The sequence below is a fragment of the Bombus huntii genome, chromosome 11, assembly GCF_024542735.1.
Source record: "Bombus huntii isolate Logan2020A chromosome 11, iyBomHunt1.1, whole genome shotgun sequence".
NCBI classification, from domain to species: Eukaryota; Metazoa; Arthropoda; class Insecta; order Hymenoptera; family Apidae; genus Bombus; species Bombus huntii.
In genome coordinates this window covers 856,452-879,245 of record NC_066248.1, presented here as the reverse complement: position 1 = coordinate 879,245, position 22,794 = coordinate 856,452, and the positions used below count along the sequence as shown (strand labels likewise).

The window sequence follows — 22,794 nt, the reverse complement described above, 5'->3', positions numbered from 1 at the left end:
TTCTTATACAACGTACGAGATAGGCGTCCTGATACTTACGCGGGAAAGAAGAAGCCGAAAAATAAATAATAGGACAACGTAAAGTACAAGTGGTCACTAGGCTGCAGATTTGTATGCATTGGTGAAAATTTGGAAAACGGAGATATATGTACATGGAACGATACGAGAGGTAAAACGATTCGCTATTTAGATCGCATTTTTTGAAATTATTTTCAATAACATTCGTAAGAATATAATTTTGTACAAGTGTCCGCGGTCTACTTATCAGTTTCAGAGCGTTTCACGTAGCGCGGATCGATACGTCCAGCCGAAACCAGCCGTGTTATTGACCCACTTATAAAAACAATATACCTACGTAGACAAGTTGTTCTATTCGAGACGCGACAGAGTGAGAAAATAATTCGAGTGCCAAACGACACGTAAATTCGGTGGGCACGTAATTGCAATAGCAGTAATGCACTTAAGGAAGGATGAGAGGGGAAACAACAGTGGGCAGCAGCTCGGTCACGTGGCGTGGCACGCGACGACACGTGGCGGCGACAGCCAACTGTAGCTTGTGTGTCGCGTTTGTATCCGTGGATAGGAAACTTTTCGTAACAAGAGGATCTCGTGGTATGGTGTAGCTTGTAGCTGTAGGTCGAGAACGAGACGCGTCTTTACGAGGCAACCGGCTACATCTTTCGGGTACACGAAGGGCGGCCAATATCCCACCGGGGAGATGAGCGCATTAAGAAAATTGAAACGTCGATTTGTCCTCGAAACTCGGCCTGACGATAATTTCATTAAGACCATAGGGATGAGGGATGAGGGACGAGGAACGAGGGAGCAGGAAAGCCCGGCACGTTGGTAGAATACACGGCCGCGAAAGACATCGCACGGTCGATATTACTTTAACCAGAGATGATGCTAATTTCAACGGACGTAGCCAGTTTCCAAGCGGAAGCATCCACCCTCTGTCCGGAGAGAAGAGACTTCCATTTATAAAGCGTCATACCGGTCTGCTGTTTCGCTACCTTTAAGACCAGGTTAGGCGAGTGTGATTTATGAGATCGATGTCTGATTGATATCGTGGCTTTTCATTTATAAACGAATCGTAAAGATTGATCTCGATGTCGAGGAGAGATAGTAACTGACCACATGACCGTCGATCGCTATGGTACGCTTGTGGTGTTATTCGATTGCTCGGAAGTCACACTGATCGAGTCGAGAAGCGATGCGACGTTGCACATATTTTGCGCAACTTTTTCGCAATTTATTTCACTGCATTTACGTGTTGCATCCCTCTACGATAAGAGAACTGCTGGAAGCATATAATTTGTCTACCGACAGGCTACATACTGTGATAATAAACGCATAAATCTCTGCGATCTACTAATTATATATCAAAATATACTAAATAACGAAATTGAACAATCGACAAAAAGTAGAGCCAGAGTTGATTAATTTATTTAGAGTGAATTGCAAACACAATGAAACAAAGTTTAACGTTCGTTTATTGAGATAATGGAATTGACGGTGCTCTTACATTACGTAGTAGATGTGAAATTCGTTATATGTACGTTTATTAAACTCGTTAGGTATATCTAATCGTCAGATGAATCAAGGGGAACGCGATAAAACAGCTAGAAGACTAATTGTAAGTTGCAAGAGCTCCAGAGAATCGAGAAGAATAAATGCAACACGAAGAAAAGTTGAAAAATAACGTGTTAATTATGTTACGCTAATTTAAACAACGTATATGTAGAGCGATTAATATTTCTCTGAGAGGCAAAGTATCCTTCCTATCAAATATATTTCGAGGACGATCGTTTTAATACGTATTTATCTAACTCTGGAAAATTTGCATTAAAATCAAACAAAAGTTGACAAGAAGCAAAGAATGCCTTTTTGCCAAGAATGCCAAAGAATGCCAAAGAATGCGTTATTATGAAAATATCAAATTTCTATAAAGAAATATATAAAAGGAAAAAGCATATTTATATACAGCTGCTCTTATATTATAAACGAACACGTACACAATTACACGAAAGATAGGAGATATACACGCTAGTTATCTTTCAAAACTAACTCTTTCGTCGTGTACGCAAGGCCAAACGTTGTTCTGACTATAAGCCTAGTACACGGAAGTACAAAGCAACGGCAAACCTATGATTTGAAGAAATAATTCTTCGATAAACCGTATCGGTATATACTAGCCTTTCATTAAGTTTTCAAGATTTTGCTCATTTCGTTTCCACGAACATTCTTTCTTCCTCGCGTCGATGCTACATAGTGTACATATTCTTAATACTTGTCTATGTATGTATAAGCACTACATAAATTCTTTGAAAATAGTAAAATTGGTACATTGATCACAAGTGGAAGATCGTATAACGAGAAGGGAATTATTACTTTTACATTATATCATGTACAATGTATATACGAAGTTTCAACTTTAATGTTCCATCACTGTGTGGTTGAACTTATTAAACTATTAAAGCCATCTACCACATGCATATTTGCTAATGAAGAAATAATATTATACACGATACAAATATAACTACATATGTATAAGGTGAGATATAGAAAACGTAATAAATAAACATATCGAAAGTGTAAAATATAAATGGTGAGTGCAAAAAAGTATATTTTTCGGATACACCGCTACTCGATAATTAGAGGGTATTCGATAAATAATAAAGCGATAAAAATTTCGAAGATCGCGGTCTGAACATTATATATATGTAAAAAAATAGGCGTAGAAAAAGATTCTGTGCTGTTGCAATAGTTTCTCAACTTTTATGGGTAAAACGCGTGTTTGCACATTTTTAAAAATTAAAATATTTTTCCGTTAATGATCGATACATTCTTTTCTATAATATTTCCCGGCCAGTTTGAGCCGGTTTGACTCCTTCTTGTCTCTCGATTTATACTTCCTCCAGTCACTAAGACGCGACTTGATCTTGGAACAAAAATCTGAAAATTAAATGACGACGTTATACATATAGACACGCTACAGGATGATAAGATACCTGAATTTGTAACAACGCGACGCGTTAGAAGATTTCGAGTACTTTTCTACGCCCAATATTTAACGCAAAAGCTAGCGAAAGAACTGAAAAGTCAGATGAGTCGCCTATGAAATTAATTAATCAGGCATAAAACAAAAATCTAATACGGTTCCTACGAAATGGTTCCTGCAAATTTTTCCCAACAAATAAATTATTGCGAATAGAAGACACGATATGTTATTTTGTTTGTAGAGTGACACATATCTGACGTGGATATTTGCTCAGCCCACGCGTTTTCCCTCTTAACCGTGTGTTGTAGCGTTCGAGCAGGTGTACTGCACGGTCTAACCCTCTGCCCTATCCCCTAACCACGTCCTCCTGTTCTCTCCCTCTTCGTCAAGATACAATCGTGGCATAAACATATGGTCATAATAATAGACTCTTGATTTTGACAAGGGGCGCTCCCTTTCAGTACCCCGTGATTGTTTCTCTAGTACCTAAACGTAAAAGCGTGCGGATAGTATTAAGCTAGTTGCTTAATGGGGAAAAAATAGATTTCGATCAAGAAGAGTCATCGGCGCGTTTTTTGAATCCTGATTTCTCCTTTTCGTACTAATCTCCCAAGGGATTAATCGCAAGCGATGCAATATGTTCGATAACATCTTACGAATAAGCTTTCGTCGTAGAATGATCTTTAACGTAAATTCCTAGCAGGCTGCATGGCACATAAAAAGAGAAATTTTAGACTTAACGAGCGACGAGTCGTAGATCGTGGATTTCTATCGGAAATAATCCGCACAATTTTATAATCTTACTAGTACCAATGACTATTTCTCAAAAGCGACGTTGCGAGTTCTTAGCATTGAAAAAAATTAGGAACGGTAACACTCGCATCTGCATCCAGCCAAGTGTCGAGCAGCATCGGCCGATACTTTCACCTGTCTGTTTCACCGAGGCGAGTAGTCTTATCTAAGATGGTGGTTATGCTTCGCACGACATAAAATATATCGAGAAGCGGTACCCTTATCCTAGAAGCGGCACACGTGTGACCCGTATGTATCTCGTTGTACATAGACCAGGAGGATGGGACACGTACGTGTACAGTGTACGGCGTGCAGCGTATAGAGTGCCATTCGGTTTATACGTACGGGTAAGGGATCGAGCTAACGGAGGAGACTCGAGTACCATTCCCCATCCGAACTCCATCGGAACTCGGCAATTCCCGTGCTTAAGAGTTTCGTCACGTACATCTCTGGCCCGCGTCAGAACGCACACGCCATGGAATTGCTTATGTTTTATAATAGTCCAGGAATACCCTGGCTTCTATTTCTATGGCGTTTTCCATGGTATATATCGATCGCAAGACCGATTACACCGATACGAAAAGGATATTTTCAGGCGAAAGTATCGTGATTTTTAATCAGCCGGACATTGCGTTCTGCGATCGTTTCTTTTTTCCTTTCGCAGTTTTACAGCTATGGTATAGTCTTACAATACGCGTATAACATATAATGGTCGCGATGCGTCGAATTTTCACGGCCAGATATTAGATGCGACTGAACGTTCGTCACTCGTGTCTCTTCTATGCTTCTCTCTAGAATTTCTATCGTTAGCCGTGTCAATTTGCACAGACGTGTAACGCGCAGCTTATTTCGTTCGATATGCGATTTTAGCGGGTTAATTTCATCTCCTCCGAGAATATACGGAAAACGGAATGTTCTTTTTATTATCGATTATTTCGTTTGATGGTAGAAACATTCTTTTATCGACTTTCGTTATAGTCCCAACGAATGAAAATTGATTGATTAACCTGTTACAATAGGATCATACAAACAATGGTACGATATACGACATAATATACTAGGTATATACCGCGATAATGTGGTACCTATTTAATGAATTCTAATAATAAATTAACATGTTATAAACAAAATTGTGTATATTGCCTATGAATACGAGCTTTGTCAAATTTTAGTTCAGAATTCATTGAGTCGGTAAACAACTGCAACAATTGAATAAAATTGTTTAAATTATTGAAGAGAAAATCGCATTTTTATCGAAACAACTACTTTTATCGTATCGACAAATTTGATATTATACTCTTTTCACTGCTTCGACGTTTGTAGTCCGATGAGAGGAGCAATATACGCGCATTTTATTCATCGGACGAATAAATTTCCTACGATTAAAATTAATATGGTAATTACGATATTAAGGAAGAAATAAACGTATAGAAGACATTACATTCTTATCAAATGCTTTGAACAAATTTACACCTCGCGTATAAAGAGGCATAAATATTTCCGACAAGTCGACCGAAATTACTTTTCGTGTGTACATATCAGATACATATATCATTGGCCAAAACGCTATGCGTTCGGCCACTATAGTTTCCATTTTACAGTGTGATAATATTAATTTGGAAATAAACGGTGCATACTTCGAGCCAATTGCGAAAGAAAAATATTCCTGTTTACTCTATACCCGTATACTCGCCACTGTACGTACATGTTACATTACCTATACTACGATATGTACATCAAGCTTACCAATATTATCAATATCAGTCGTACTCGAATCTAATTTTCACTTTCGCGTGTACGATTTTTTCCCCCTGAAAGATAGTTAACCTAACATGCACTGCTATCACCTGTTATGTCTATTCTGAAATTAATCAAAGGAGAATTAGTAGCAGTCATTTGTCTCTGTGCGTTTAAAGACCCCCTGGGAAAACCCGACAGCTCTTGTAAATCGACGAGTCTTTCGTTTCGTTGTTCGTCGACGACCCTCTAATATATCGTACACGTTCGTGTACGAACGTACGTACATTTATTCTTCCAAGTACACGTAAGAACGATACGATGTAAACGGAGAGTGAGCCATGGAAGAATAAAGGAAATTCATGGAAGAAGAGAAAAAACGTCGCGCGTAAACTACACGCGTTGTAGAACGAAAAACGAAAGAAGAAACGAAAGAGATAAGAGATAAGAGGAAAGAAAAAGAATGAAAAAAAATAAGGAAAAGACGATAGACGCGATGAAAGCAAGGAAAGAAAAGAAAGAAAAGGAATAGGGAGGGAAGAAGAGAATTAGTCGTGTGATTAGTCATAGAAAGACAGAGATACAGGGTGGATGAGACAGAGAAGTCTAGAGAGGGTGAAACGAAGAAAAGGGGTTGAGGAAGGGGAGAAAACCGACGGAGGGATCTCGGTAAGTATTATTGTAATTATACACTTAGGTTTATTTCCTGCGTGTCCGCCCCTGCAGGGGCTGATAGCATTATATACCGCGGCTCCCTAATAAAAATAATAATAAGAGCGTTAAACCGCGGAGTACCGAGCGGAAGTAATGTTCGCCCTTTCGGTTGTTGGCCCGTGTACCTGTTTCAGAACGACGATATACTTCACCCTAAACGCAGGAAACCCTCGTAATACATACGCGTATTAATGATTCCGGTTTGCCCGAGAACCTGTATGTTGAGTTTGGTATTCGTGCGTGTTCTAATTTCTAATGCATTATCAGATTTAGCACTTTCTGTATATATGACTTGATACCGCGTTAATTTTAGGAAACAGGTAGATAAGAGATTTATTAAGTTAAATTATAACGAAAATACAACGATTATTCGTTTCGACGAAATATTTTCTTTCGAACGAAATAATACGTAAAGAGAAATAAGAGGTGGAAAGAAATGTTTCGTTACAGTAACAAAGTAAGCCAGAGGACGCACTTCGAGATATAAATGAATTTTATGATATTATTCAACGTATGATTAGGGTAGCCAATAATAACTACAAATGGAATAGACGCGTTGCATGACTAAAATCAATCGTCTATAGTCTACAGTCTACGCGTGTGTCATCCCATGGCATGTCGGTATAAAGTTCCTATTAGCGAGTATCGTTCGAACATATGTACGTGCGTGACTAAACCTCCCCTCTTTTTACACCTGCTATTAGCAAGTACCACTTCAAGCCCCTGCCTCATTCCACTCGCCACCATTTATTTCTTGTCCTAATCTGATCCATCCTCTTGTCCACCTGTGCTTCTTCCGAATCATCTTTTCTAACGTACGTTCTAACATGGTAAAACATTTCCCACGATACTTTACCCCCCATTGTAACACTCATAAATAACGTTGAAAATCAAAATCAGATAGACAAGTAAAAAATTGGTTTGAATCGATTAAATGAAAAGACCGGGAAATAAGATACTAGTATTTCTGTTTCGAATTTTTTAATTTTTATATTTCCATATTTTACGGAAACGAGACGTAGATTATAAGGAGAACCAAAGAATGCGATACAGCGCAAAACCGGAAGTCTGTGCAAACCCGAAAGGGCAAGGTTAGATTAAATAAATATTTTGGAACTGCGGTGTAGTAAGTATATAATATTTTGTGAAATAGTATTAATAATATCCTCTAAAATATCAAGTATTTTATTCGCACGTAAGAAATGAAAAATGTTCTTCTTTGTAGTCTCCGTTTGCGATTAAGTTGATGATTAATTCGCAAATTATAAGTCATTCAATTACCGAAACACAGATGTTAAAACAACCGCGGAATTGCAATTTCTGTTAACCCCTTGCTACATTAGAAAACGTTGGCACCGTGCGATCCATCGAATCTCGATTTCTCCGTAACTTTTTAATTCTATTGCACCTTTACCGTAAAAGAGGAAAAAGACGAAAGAGGGGATAGTAATAACGCGTATAAATTGCCATAAAAGAGTAGCCAATCAAGACCGGGATTAAGGCTATCGGGACGTGGAAGAAATGGCAAAACGTCGGGAGGCGACTAATTTCCTCCTGGTCGATAATTCTCTCGCGAAGACGCTTCTTCCCGCCGATGACTCTCGTCTTCGGTCGCGCTCCATAATTTTCAATTTGTGCAAATTAACGTTCCCGTTCTCCGCGCGTCTCGCGTCTCCATGAAACACGATAAATAAGGGGCCAAGCGAGTAGTAAATATAAATCAGGAGTGATTGGATGTAAGTGGGGAGCGTTATGTGTCCCCAGCGTCCCGTGTGTGGGATCGTCCGCGGCCGTTCTATGGCTGTGGGGCGTTCGTACACATACGATCCGTAACATAGGACGTAGGTGAGAGACGACGCGACGCGACGCGACGCTTGGTGAGACGATGCACTATCTACGTATACTTTCACCATCGAAGGGGCTATACTACCCCGTTTACCTCGCGTCGATACTACTCTGCGTCGCGTCTCGTCGCGTCGCATCGCGTCCAGGACTATACCGCGATACGACTATAGTAGTATTCGCTGGAGCAATATATCGTATTATTCTTCCTCGTTCGAGTTCTTCGCGGGCCATAAATCCCCGTGTCTCTTAATACACGTTTACTGTAAGCTCTTGCGTTTGGGGAACCTTGACATTTATACGTACGCATCCGTATTCGTGAGGAAATTTTCGGTAGCACCGTTGAGTACGGAAGACGTACGGAGACTGTGTTAGCTGTAGTTGTAATGATATATTATGGCCATAAAAAGGACCGTATATCGATACATGTAATACGATAGGTAATAGGTACTATCATTTAACAGTAGAATTATTCAAACCTCCAAAATCATGGGTTTCTGATTTCTCTCGTTTACCAATACCAGATACATCCACACGCTGTTTATATATAAGCTATGTTTTGTACGAGAAATTATATAAAATACTTTGTATTAAAGCAAATGGACACCATGAACGTCGATAAATATACTGTACATAGTCCTCTAGATATATGCATTTTTCAAGGCGAACATTTTTGCGACATTTATGCTGACTTTGAAATATCTCTGACATTGATATTTATCAAGTTATTTATGGTACATTTATCGATGAGCGGTATGAGCGTGTACGACGAATACAAATGTTCAATTTTGGAACGAAACACATGGGAGATTTGCAAGCTTGTTAAACGAGGTCACATTCAAAATTCCATTTACGAAACCTAATTTTCTATCATCACGGAGTAACGAAATGCGTATGAATCAATCAACCCTTAGACTCTCTATTCGTTAACATCGCGATATATCTATATACATCCTACGTCTGTAGCAGGTACATACCTATTTGACGTATCCTACTTTTTAAAAAAAAAGAAGACTAAACGCTTGCTCGCAATTGCGATTTGCGCTTTATCGTCGAAACGATTTTACGGTGCTTATACTTTGACTTACTTACGATTTTCCTCAAATTAAATACATCTTTTAAATTGACTCTGTCGGGGGATCATCCTGTACGTCGCTGTACACTGTGCGTGAACAGACACAAGCGCATCGACCATCTCCGATGCGTATTTCGTCGTTAACATTCGCTCAAGCTCTTGTTTAATTTGTAAAGATAAAAGTTGAATCTCCGGCTGTGATTGCCGACAATTTACGTGTTTAAAAAAATCATATCGTTAAATTTACATCTCCGACGGAACACGGTCGTGGCGATGCGTTACCTGTCTACACGCAACGACAGAAAAGAAGAAGAGAAGTAGTCACGCATCGAAAGTGGCATAATCAATTCACACGAACCCATACAGGTTACGTAAATGTACCAATGATAAATGATAAGCATCCACGGATGACCTTTTTCAAGCGCGTTTACCTTTTTTCCTCGGCAAGTGCACAGTACACAGATGCGCACTTGCGAGTGGCACAGGTGTAAGCAAGATATCGATTATGCAATCTCATGGCTTGCAACCCCAACCGAACGGTAACGCACGAATACGCGTTCATCCCTCTTGGCCTGTGCTGCGCGCCACCTCAATACGTATAACCCGGCTCGATGCCGGTCTGTCAAACAGACCTGACGTTAATTATCGCCTTACTGCTCCGCCAAACCACCGTTCCATCCACTTGACGCATATGTCACTTTTCAGATTTCTGTCTGAATACTGTACACTGTACACACTCTCACACACTCACTCACTCTCTCTCTCTCTCTCTCTTTCTCTCTTCTCCGCATATCATGTTATTTTCAACCTGCCTTCGATTATTTTTCTATCGAAAGAAAAACAAAGATCTATGTGTATGTATGAGGTAATCAAGAGAGTTCTGTACAAAAGAAGAGAAAGATAGAAAAAATATTAAGAATATATCGTCGAAGTAAGAGTAACCGTTTCGGTAAATAAAATTATGTCTTTTTGAACTAGAAATGTTTCGAGACGGTACGAAATTGATTCCTTTGTGAGTAAATAAAGAATTTCAAAAAAACGGTCGGTAACAGGCAAATTTTACGAATGTCACGTGTACGCAGTATGCTATACAGCGCACTTACATACATACATACATGTATATACATATGTATGTACACATAGCTCGCCACGAACGTAACCGAAGGAACTGGATACAACTTGACGCGACGTCACACGGTATACTTGGTTGCAAAGATTTTCTTGTTAGCTGCAGGTAGAAATGTACCGCTTATTCAAATATTGAATTCAGCGAAGATTCCGGAAATCCGGCCACAGGGTACATGATTTCCGTAGAATAGTTAGCTTCTGTAGAAAAGCTCGTTATATCGCACAAGAGGAGCGCTGTTCAAACTTCAACTATTGACGAAGCTGGTTCTACGCGGTTTGACTTGCTCATCTTTGTCGCTTACAATGGCTCCAACCTTTCTTGGTAAAGATCCTGGCGAAGACTTCAATGATGTAACGAAGCAGAAAACTTGAAACGTTGTCGAGGTGGTCGTTTGGAATTGTCGATAAATTTTTAGCACAAGCGTTCCGTCAATGTAGCGGAACTCTGACATTCGAATTTTGTTAGCAAGTTACAGAACGATCGCGTATTAAATCATCGTACCATGGTCGATGTTATCAAAGAATTTTCTCCCCGAATCTAGAATATATAACCGAAAATAAATGTCTTGCGTTGTACTTAAAAAGATGTTATTAAAATATACATAACTTTTAAATGTCTGCCTTCGATATTAGGTATAATTTTACCACTACCTTTTGTACGTTCCACGCTTTTTATCATTAGAGTACATATCCGAAAGGAAGAGGACATCTGAAAACGGACAAACGCGAAGAAGCAAGAAGAAGAAGAGCAAAGTTAAGCATTCTCATATAATTATCATTTTCAATCAAAAGCTAACGTAGATCGACGCTCCGTACGTATTAAATTTCTAGTAAAATAAGAACGTGAATACACCGCGAATGCGCGTTCATATTTTACGCATTCTACTTCTCAAAACTTATTTGTCGTACTCTCTCTCTCTCTCTCTCTCTCTCTTTCATTCAATAAAGGCGCATTAACTTCCGATATAGCGTTTCTCGTTCCATGTATACGTATAATAACAGATAAACTTGGCCATACGTTATTTCTCACGTTAATTAACATTTTATAACTGAGAATACATTACATTAGCACATCGCCGTGTAATTGTCATTCAATTCTTAATGCAGCAGCCACGCTGTCGCTGGCGTCGGCGTCGACGTCGCGTCGCGTCGTGTCGGACCATGAAATTCTCCCAATTTCCGTTGACGTTGTTTTGCGGTCTTGGCTGGTTCATCGGAAAGAGAGCGTTTACTTTCGATGGTTAATGGCTGATGACGCGGTGAATGTAGCCGACCGGACTGGCCAATCGATAATCGTCACCGTCGACTGTCGAGTCCCTCAAGAGTCGTAACTCGTAACAGTTATCGGTTATTTTTTCCAACGCGATATTCCGTTTCACGCGCGATAATTATTCCCGATTTTTCCGTCAAACTTTAGCGCGCTACCGTTTCCCGATTAGTAACTCGCAATTAGTCGAGATTAATTGGTCACCGTGAAGACGATTTAATTTCAAAGAAACTTGCAGCTACGAGGAAGCAGCTGAAACGTTTACATTGTATTTGTTTGAAGAGCGAGAAAGATATTTGCTGATTTTATATTCGAAAGCGTAAAAATTATGTATTTACAGCGCGTTTCAAAAACTGAATTCGTTTAGTTTCGAATTGGTTTCCGTTGTTTTATCGAAACTACTGGAAAGCGGAGCTGCTTCTTTATCGCGGCATAAGCTCCTCGTAAGGCGTAATAACAACGAAGCTGGAAGAAGCGGAAATACATATATTATAGGTCGATTCTTTCCTTAACGCGTAGTAGTTGGATCGTATATTAATAAATTCGAGGCTGATAATTTTACGAACATCCGAAACTACAATAGAAAGTGGGAAATAATGCAGGAACAAGAGTTTATTTTCAAATATCGTGCTTTGTCTCGCAAACACGAAGCTCGAAGCTACTACGTTAGCGTCTCTTAATGAAATTCATTTATTTATATTCGACTTTGGATTCGTGTTGAGCACGTTGATCAAGATAAATTCAATAAAACATTAACGATAAAACGTTTACTCGTACCGCATGTTAAAATCTTGAGTTGCCACGCTCGGGAAAATTAAATTCGTGACAGGTCGCTACTGAAAATTTCTATCGACTTGTATTTTAATCGATAGACGTAAGATCCGCGATATTAATATACGATGTCCTTATAATTTACACGCTCGATATTCACATAGAAATGGGAAGCAGAAATCAAATGCTACGCTTACGATTGACATTAACGAAATTAATACATCTCATTCTACGTATTAACAAGTTATCGTAGTCTACGAACGATAAGTTAATGGTCCTGTCAAAGATGCACACGTTTACCATTAATTGTTTCATTTTTCATATTGTCCGACAACGATGATTCAGATATTTAATTCACTGTGAACAATAAAATTAGCATTTTTACTTTGATTCGAGATGATTTCCCATTTTTAAATCTACAATAGGTATACACATTCTGAATTATAACCAATATGAAATTAGCTTTTTAAAGAAACTAAAACAAAAGTATCTACGCAGCTACTTGAATTAAATATACAGGGTGGTTGGTAACTGATGGTACAAACGGAAAGAGGGTGATTCTACGCGAAAAAAGAAGTCGAAAATATAGAATAAAAATTGTTTGTTTAATTTCTTTTTTTTTTTTTTAATTTTTCCATCGAGACAACGATCTACAGTGAGATCCGTTATAACGAGACGCGATAAAGTGCACGCGTACCCAGCGAAAATTCAAAGTCGATTTTCTCGAAAACAAAGCCTCGAACGAAAAATTGTTATTCTATATTTTCGACTTCTTTTTTCGCGTAGAATCACCCCCTTTCCGCTTGTACCACCAGTTACCAACCACCCTATATATACACACACGCGAGTATTGGAAACTCGCTCGCTCTAACAGAGGAAAATAACCATTTAAGATCCGATTCGATAAATTTTTCTATCGACGATTCTTATATATACTTCCTTACATTTATAAAAGAATAATAATAGTCGCGTGAGCAGATCGCACATGGAAATTCAAGAAACTAATGATCTGCAGAAAGGGTAATGTTAATTAATTAATTATTAAGCAACCTGATCGATATTCTGGCCAAGCAGAAGATACGTTGCGGAAAACGCGCGAAGCGATGGTCATCGAAACGTGAATAATTACCAGTGGTACAATGAATGCGTAATGAAAACTGTATTAATTATCATAGATAATTAATATCATGGGCAGGGCTCACGGACCATGTTTACGAACAATTAACTGCATTAGCGAGTTAACGTTTGTCACGACTGACCTTCCTAGAACTTGATAAAATACTTAAAGACTGCTGAAAATTGTTTAAACTCGTTTTATCGTATTTTTAACTTATAATTATAAAATAAGCGCTTGTACTTACGAATAGGTACGTTTCGCGTTTCTCCTTTAAATATTAATCCAACTAATTCTAATAAGTTTCGACAAATTAAAACGTTTATGTTTCGAGTTAAAGTAATAACGTTTAATTCGTTGTTTAATTTATTCCAAAGCACTTTTACCAATTGGCTGCTAAATGTTAAATTTCATTTATACGATATAACGTTATTACTTTTGTAGCCACAAGCGTTGGGAAAAATTATTTAGGAACATTTTATATCAGATAGTACATTTTATGTTAGATCGCTAATTTGACACAGTCGTGTTGCATTTTGTTACAATTAATTGTAAGTTACGAAGAAGAAAGCTCTGTTACAGGAATAAGTAAACAGAAGTATGTGTCCTTACAATAAAAAGATGCTAATTATTAAAGATCGATCTCCGTATTGTAAATGTAAATTATAATTTATAATTTAGAAATATAGACCTAAAAGGGTCGAAGGCGTATTTTTGAACACGTTCCAATTTAACCCTGTTAAACGTATGTTTTGCTACTATATTTACTGTCTATGGATTTAAATGGCAAAAATAATATCGCGTCTGAAATAGCCAGAAAAGAAATAACCAGTCAGCTAATGTTCCCCTTTCTTGAATCTTGAATCTAAAAAATACCAATGATTCCTCATTCCGCGTGACCCTCCAAACTTCCTCGATTCCCGCGTATTCGCGTTCGCGTGTTTGCAGCATGCGCCAAAGAAACTTCTCCACGGTATCTACGAACGTATCTGTTCGTTAAATATTTCCGCGATAGTCGCGGCGAATCGTAGCCTATGTAAAACGGTTCCGAAGGGGATGTGCAGCGCAACGCGCGTCGGGCAACTGTACGAAGAACGGCGAGGAGCGGCGGAAAAATACGCGATGTACCGACGTAGGACGACCGAAAAAAATCGCAGGAAAGAACGATTACATCGGATCCACGATACCTGGCGGAACAGTACGGCCTGTAATCTCATCCAGCCACTCGGCTCGTAGCGACGGTTTTTATCCTATTACGTCACATGAATAAACTAAAGACCATGGAGTCCGCGACACGCTGTGCCGCGCCGCGCTGCGCCGCACCGGAGGAAAGAGATCGTGAGATCCAGGAGAGCGGCCGCTGAAACGAGTCTGGATTTGACGTGTACCCTTTCCAGCACGGAGGACCGCTCTGCCTGCAGCAGGGAGAGGGATTTCAGCTCTGCGAATGGATATGTTGGAAGTTCGACGAAACGACCAGGTCCGATATGTTGGAAGAAAAAGGAAGGATACGCCAACGGAAACCGGCACCTACATCTCGACTCCGATTGATTCCGTTTAGATAGCTGGGCTACTCGACTGTACGGTCCTGATAATGAAACGTAGTATCGCCAAACGAGTATCGACCGAACGAACACCCTACTTTAGGGCAACCGCTTTTCTATGGACATCGTTGCTTTTCTTAAGGGTCCAATCGACGTCATACACTCGATCCATGTAGGACGCTGGCTGCACTTGGATCGAGCGTTTCAGAGCCCGCTAGTGAATCTTCTATAACTGTTTGAACCTTTGAGCGATACGATGTCTGATAAGGCGCGTTTGTTATACGATTTCTTACGCTTGTTTATTCCGACCAAGTATAACTTGGAACCCGAGACGAATAAACTTTTATCTTTAATACCAGGCACCGTAACGTATTGATTAATTATTTAACATTCTATTTAAAGATAATAAATCGTATTTTTTAAGCTTAGAAAATTGACATTTTCTGACACGCGGAGTAACGAGAGGAAAGCTTCGATAAACCAAATATTTGTTAAGCGTGGAATACAAGTTTTTCATCTCTCGATGCGGGAGATAAAGCTACGAAGGTGATATCGTTCTATCGAAAAGGTTGAAATCGTCGGTGTTGGCGAAGAGTACGGTAAGCGTCGCGGAGGTGGGCCGCATCCGTAAGATAAACGACGGATGCACGAAATATGTGATACATGTGGCAGGGAAACTTGTGGCCAATGAAAATGGATGATTCCAACTTCCAGTGTCTCTTTTTATCGCGCCCTTACATTCCAAATGTATCAGGCTACTTCTTTCAGCCAGCAGTCGCCCATCTTCATGTATAATGTATCATTCTTTGCAAACTTTAATCGTAGGATTTTGATTTATGTTGCCACCTCGACCGATTTCTTACACCACTCCCGATAAAATAATAACGCAACGAAAGCGATCAATTTACGCGATGAAACTTTAATCGCATTTTAAATGTTACAATAGCGGACGATTGCCATTTAAGCAACGCTGAAATCGAGGAAAGAGTTCATTCTGAATATGTACATATATTATAGATAAAAACGTTGGCTTTTGAGTAAAACAATGCTCGTAATTGGAAAAGCTATTTACATGATTATATCTTCCGAATGTAACGAAAATTTGTGTTTTAAACGAATGATTAGTAATTAGTAATTTATCGAACGTGTTTTCATTAAAACACAAAGAAAGCGCAAAATTTAATATCCTTTTTATTGGCGTATGGTCGTGATAGATCGATTTAAAGATTCGTAGATATCGCGAAGACAAAACGTTCGAAAGTAGTCGTGAATAATTAGTTTCATTGCAATTCCAAAATACGGACGATGCAAAATCTAAATCAATCGTTTTACGTTACCGTAGATTTCACGAAACTTTAATTTACATTCGCAATACAATTTACAATCCAAATAACCAACTATAGCTAGAAACATAATATTTCAATTTTACACGAAACAAGCTACAGCATACGAATCAAAGTTAAAATAAACCTTAGAATAAAAAGTTGAAAGATAAAGGGTGTATAAGTGTTAGAAGTATAAAAAAAACGACTTTTTAGCGGGGAAGGAAAGAAAAATTTTATGCAGAACGCGATTGAAAAATTGATACGTTACTTGTAAAATAACGAAACGGTGGTTGAAAAAGATGAAGTAGGTATAGTATTTACTGGAACAAGCAAATGCAACTAAACCGATAATCGTTTATCATTTATCGTCCCTTCGAATCTGCAAACGCATTAAATACTGAAGATATAAAAATTAACAAAAGACACACTTTTTTATCTTGTTGTTTATATCATTGCTCGAAGGTATCGATATTACTCGAAGACTGTCAAGTATCACTCGAACTACTTGAAAATTACGTTATACGCGTATAACTGGAATAAGAAATCAGACTCTACTAAGATCATGTTTATCCGCTTCCTACAAACCGGCTAAATCCGCGATATCCACGAGCAATCATCCTACGGTCGAACCATCTAGGAACAAATTTGCCACGTAAGAGGCGTTTTATCGAGATGCGAAATTCCCGTCGCATCTGATCGCATCGCGTCACGTCGGTCCCCTGCTCGCGAAGAGGAAATCGCGATGTCGAAGATCGAAAGTGGAAATAAAAGACGGGATAAAACGGCGATCACTCACCGTAGGGTTGGGCATACAGCGTCGCGGTGGTGGCGGCATGGGATCCGGTGCGGCACGATAAGGCGGCGGCGAATACCTTCCCGAAGGGAAACAGCCCGGGGCCGTGATGGGTGCCCCGTGGAGCCCCTTGCTCCCCATCATCTTGTCCGGCGAGTACATCATCCTGAAGCTAGTCGAGGCTAAGCTGCCAGGCTTAGACCTAAACCAGTCGAAAACCGACGCCCTCAAACAGAACGATACCAGCAGCGGTAGCCGCGCTTCCTCTTCACATCGGTGTTCGCGGTTCGCATCTGTGTAAAAAGAATTATCGATGTCCTCTCTGCACCCAATTTCCTCTCAGAGTACCTTCACATTCGCTTTCGTCAAATCGCTTGCAGACTAATCGCGAGACGCACTGGCTATACGAACGACGAATCACCGTATTATTATTACAGTTGTTCTTACGATAGTACTTGATCTTTGCACTGCCGTTTTACGAGTCACCACTCATCTTCGTTCTTGACACCACCGATCGGACCGCGGCGATTTCAGTCGATTTAACTAGACTCGTTCGTCGAAGAGATCGCGCATCTCTTCGATGTCCATGATGCACATGATCACGGACACGGTGATTGGATTTTACTCGCACTCGGTTTAGTTCTATGTCTGAACCATGGCGACGGCCAAACGTTCCGATTCCTTCGAATCGGAAGATCTCGCACTTCGCGATGGTGACGTAGACAAAAAGTAAGTAGTGTAGCGACGCGTTTGAATAAATAATGCGAATAAATAATTTTCCTGTCGAGCGAGCAGCTGATTCCGAACGAGTCCGGCAATGGTGAAACGTTGCCGAGATAGGAACGACCGAGCGATCGAATTCGTAGCGGCACGCTAATGCGGTCACTGAACCAACAGCCACTTGGAATTTTCGAACAAAGAAGAAACTGTCCACCGTCAGATTGTCACGATTCGATCACCGACGTAGTAGAATCGTACGATACACGGGATGTTGTGGTGAAACTGTGCACTTTTTGGCGCTGACTGGCCGGCGCGGCGAACGGTGCTTCGTGGATGAACTCTTCCACCGGGGATGGAGGGATCGAAGGACGAAGAGGGAAACGACGGGACAGGGGATGGTCGGTGATCCAGGATATTCGCAGAGTGGCGCGTGCTCACAGCAGAGGGGTTGTTCGCCACGAGGTAAGCCGAGAACAACCGGGACGAAGGGGTATATCGTGCATAGGCGGAGTTTAGCGTGGTCACGCGTGCGCTCCTAGCACGATTCTCGTCGGCCATCTTTCGCTTTGCTTTCGTGTTCGGCATGGGTGTCGCTAACCGCGACCACCCGTTTCTTCATCCTCCCTGCGTTTTACCCTCCCTCTTTTCGCCTCGTTCGTCCCGTTTCCTTTCCTCTCCCCTAGAATCTCGTTCCGTGTCTCGTTTTCACTCCCCCACCGACGTTACACGCCCTTCCTAGCCAACGTCGAGCCACCCCCGCGTTCCTACCGAACCTTGCCCCGTGCAGCCTTGTCTCGTCGAAGACGCCTCGTGTCGTCTACCTACTTTTCTTCCCTCGCGACGCGCTTTTGTTCGATCACCGCGAAATCTCTCGCTCGGCTGTCGCCCAACCTGCTGTTGGATTAGCAGCTACGTCGTAAACTGGTCGGTCTCAGTCACCCTTAACACCAAGGTCGCTACTGCTGCTGCTGCTGCTGCCACTCGTTGCTACTACACGTCGCTTTCGTCATTTATCTTCGACATCCTGAAAATTGCGACTCAACTGTGAACCATAGTTTTGTGTCGATATTCTTCCATGGATTACCTGTATCTTGAACACTTCGAACGATTTTATCCACGCTATTCCGTACAGCAGAGTTTAAGATCGTTGTTTATCGATTCGTCGCGTCCAACAGATTTTCAAACGAATTCATTTCGTTTTTGCTAATGACGGTATTGGAGATTCCATAGACTCTGGTATCTCTTCGTATTTTTTCGTATTTTTATACCATGATATTGGCTACTCGATGTACCTTTGCAGATCTAAAACTGAATAAAGTTACATTTTATTTTATCGTTGTAATCGTTGGGAATAATTTATTGAACAATTTTGAACACAGTGACGTGTATGTCGGTTTTCTACGCAATTACGTACTTACGTACTAACGTACGCATAAAGGGTATTAACTATCGAAACGAAATAATAACGATTCAGAGATTTTACATTTTACTATTTAATAATAATTATCGAAAGATCAAATTAAATTAGATTAAATTAATTCGCGTGTTTTAACTTTAAATACAAAAGGTAAGAAATGAAGAGTTGTCCTACTTTATAATTGCCTTACAGATCTTTTACGCGGTGACGTAACTTTCTTTCGTCCCATTTTATAAAGAATGAACAATTGCGATCAACGAACGATATATTATTAAGCACTGTGAACCATTTATATCACGTTTGCTATTGAAACATCGCCATTTTAACAAAGAAAATAACTAAATACAATACCTCGACTGGAACAGTCTTCGCTTTCTTCCTAGTGCAGTTGCGGTAAAACAAAAGCCGCCGTATGCATTATTCGAAAGAATAATCGATTTGCCTTTGTTTGTATTCGATCATGCCTTAATCTATGCCGTTTTGAGTCGTTATTATTTAAAGTAGCCTCTTATATAACACGTAAATAATGTTATTTATATATTATACTTTACAGCCCACGGTGACGATACGCTCTTTTTAAATATTTATCTTTTATTAGTGATCAAGGCTACTGTCGAAGATATACTGTACATATTTCTGCATTGTTTTAAGAACTCTTTAAATAATTTGAATAATACAGTCGCTTAAGAGATTGTTATACGACAGGTTCCATAACACGCGTTCCTAAATATCATCTACGTTCTAAATACTCACGTTCTGTCAAATCAATTAAATTCAAGTGAAAAATATGCAAATTGTTTTATAAAAATTAACGTAGCAAACAAATATTTATGGCAGATATGAAATCTTTCTTACGACTTTTCTTGCGTATTTAACTGTAACATAGCAATCGACGATATCCCATAAATTAAACGTAACTGCGTTTGCTTTTTTGTTTCGTGAAAAATTAGACGGTATAACGTCTACGAGTATAGTCACGATAATCACGATCCTAAACCAAGTTGCTCATATATTTTTTTTAAATGTCGCTGTTTGTTCTTAAAACACACTTTTTAAAAATACATAAAAAGAGATCGTATCTATAGCTCGATAATTCTGTAGCATCTATAAATATGAAGATTTACGTAATTCATCGAGGCAATTTTCTTACAGTCTGCCGTTTCCGACCTTGAAATTTGGAGCTTGTACAACGTGATTAATAATGAACAATGATTGTATGTCATGTATATTTGAAAGTCGGAAACAATCGAGAGTATTTGTGCTGCTATTTGATCGGTCGTGTCTTCGTAGTAAGTGCAGATTTGTGTGAGCTATTTCATAATGAATTTTTAAAGTGTCATGGACCCTTCGTAACCCAGATCCCCTCTGTTACTCCCACAAGGCTGCAGGGCAACAGGGCTACAGGACTTTCGTCGATCCAATAAACGAATAAAGCCGTTTCGCGCTATTCTTGACTCTTGGATTTCAATCCAACTGACCAACAGAGAAGTTGATTTTGCCATTCCTTTACATCCGTCGGTCTACTCTGGAAATTTTCTTATCGTTTGAATTTACAAACAACAAGATATAGGTACGAAATATTTGTCAAACGCTCGTTCCTTTGGCTACAACGCCGCTACCCGTTTAAATCTTTTCCCTCGACGATTAGCAATAGAGGGAATGTGAATAGTTACCGAACGAATCAGAACGATCTTGCTCGTCCGAATGGAAGAAGAAATACGCGGCAAAGGAAGCGATCGCGACACGTTCGATCCCAAAAGTACGACAAAACGTCTCGAATACAACTACGTATCTATGTACGTGCTTGCCGCGAACATGGCCAAAAGCAACGAAGAAACGTTTCAAAACGAGTATATTTATCGGTGCCAATCGTTCGTCTCGTTGAAAAAGGGGAAACGGTAATAGGCAGTAGGAAGGCTGGCGACGCGATATGGTTGCACGACTAGACACCAAACTGGTGAACGAAGGAAAGACAGAACGGACAGGGTTGCGGTACAGGTATCTACGCGAGATGGAATCGCGTACGATGGAAGAGGAAGCGAGTATGGGACGAACCAAGGGGGGAGGGTGAGAAGGAGAAGGAGGCGGCGGACAGGAGTGAGAGAAGGGGTGGTTGCGAGTTTGGCGGTAGTCGTTTTCCGAGGGATGTTGGGCGGAAGGTTCCCGCGGGGCCTGTGTTATCGCCTCGGCAGGATGACCAGCCCGCGGTATCAAATATTAAACCTACTTGCACCGGCAGCCTATCCTCGACAAGGTATCCAAACCTTCCCTCCGACCAGATCCCTCCGCGAACCCCGCGTCCACGGGTCACCACTAGCTCGCCACCGCTGCCTGCCATCAAAACCTACGCCTAGTAGGTTTACTGCTTCGTCTCGATCTCTGCCGGTTCTCCTTGCGATGCTTAGGCTGTTACCACTGCATCGGTTGGCAAGAGGCGAAAGGAAGGACGCCACGGATATCAATGATCCGCCACGACAATCGGCTATTTCCCTTTCGCCGGTGCAAATGCATTCCTTAAGGAGGAAGGGACTTAAGGAGGAACGCTGACATAACCAGAATTCTCGAGATTTTACAGTTCTGTGGAAAAGTGTCGTGGAAGAAAGAGGAGAGAGGCAGGAGACATAGTCGCCACGATCGAAAACGTCGACCTCTCCCAGGTTTCTTACAGGCGAAACGATCTCCACGAGTCACGAATTTGATGCTTTACGGCGCATCGTTCTCGTCGTGATCTGTGGGCGAAATGGTTTGCCCGGCTTGGTGTTCTTTCTCCTGTTTACTCGACGTGAATCGAATTTTCCGAAAAAACAAAGCGCTTTCTGGAAGGAACGATTGGCTTTGTTTGGTCGAAACGGTAATGCGATCAAGGATAATTTAGGTAAAGTCAGACTTTAATAGAAAGATCTGCGTACATTTTTAAACGTTAAAAGCTTAAATGTCGCTATCATCGTAAAAGATTATTTGTGCTAAATTCTGTATTCAGTACTGATTCCGTATACAGGATGTTCCACTGTAACGCGAGATTTCAATAATCGAATGAATTCAGATTCAGAGAGAGAGAGAGAGAGAGAGTTGGCCAGAAATTTGCCAGGAAATTGTTGATCCATCAGGAAACGTCCAACGACAGAAAATAAGCCGTTACTCGAAAACAAGCTCATATCGGGTATATATCTATTTATACGAACCTTTCTCCTTATTTCATTATACCGAATCGTCCCTGCTGTTCCCACATATGTATAGTACAACGGAACACTCTGTATGTATGAACATGATTCTATGCGTGTACTTATGTATTCCGTATGACTGTATGTATCGTTTTAAATGTTCCCTACGAGCTACACGTGAAAAAGGAGCGACAGGAGGAACGGTACGAGATGGTCGTGAAAATATGACGCATTTTCTAGCAAAAGGAAATGGATCGAATATACATTGATATATATAATCATAGCGGTTGTCGACTGCAAGCTGCAGTCGTAGCCCCATTTGGTCAAAAGTAATAATTACACTGCTAGGTGCAGTTGTTCAAAAATGGGGTAAATGAAAGTTAACCTGGAATT

At 40.3% G+C, this 22,794-nt stretch overlaps 1 protein-coding gene across 2 annotated transcripts in view; it reads right to left on the bottom strand.

Moving 5' to 3' along the window:
• LOC126871494 (inhibitory POU protein) overlaps window positions 1-18,270 on the bottom strand; it is a 53,860-nt gene extending 35,590 nt beyond the window's left edge. The window contains exon 1 of one of the 2 annotated variants that reach the window (XM_050630402.1): window positions 17,107-18,270. In XM_050630402.1, the coding sequence (XP_050486359.1) occupies window positions 17,107-17,268 (162 nt within the window). In that variant the 5' untranslated portion in view covers window positions 17,269-18,270. The remainder of the gene's footprint in view (window positions 1-17,106) is intronic. The other variant, XM_050630403.1, reaches the window with a different exon arrangement.
• Between the last annotated feature and the right edge of the window lie 4,524 nt (window positions 18,271-22,794).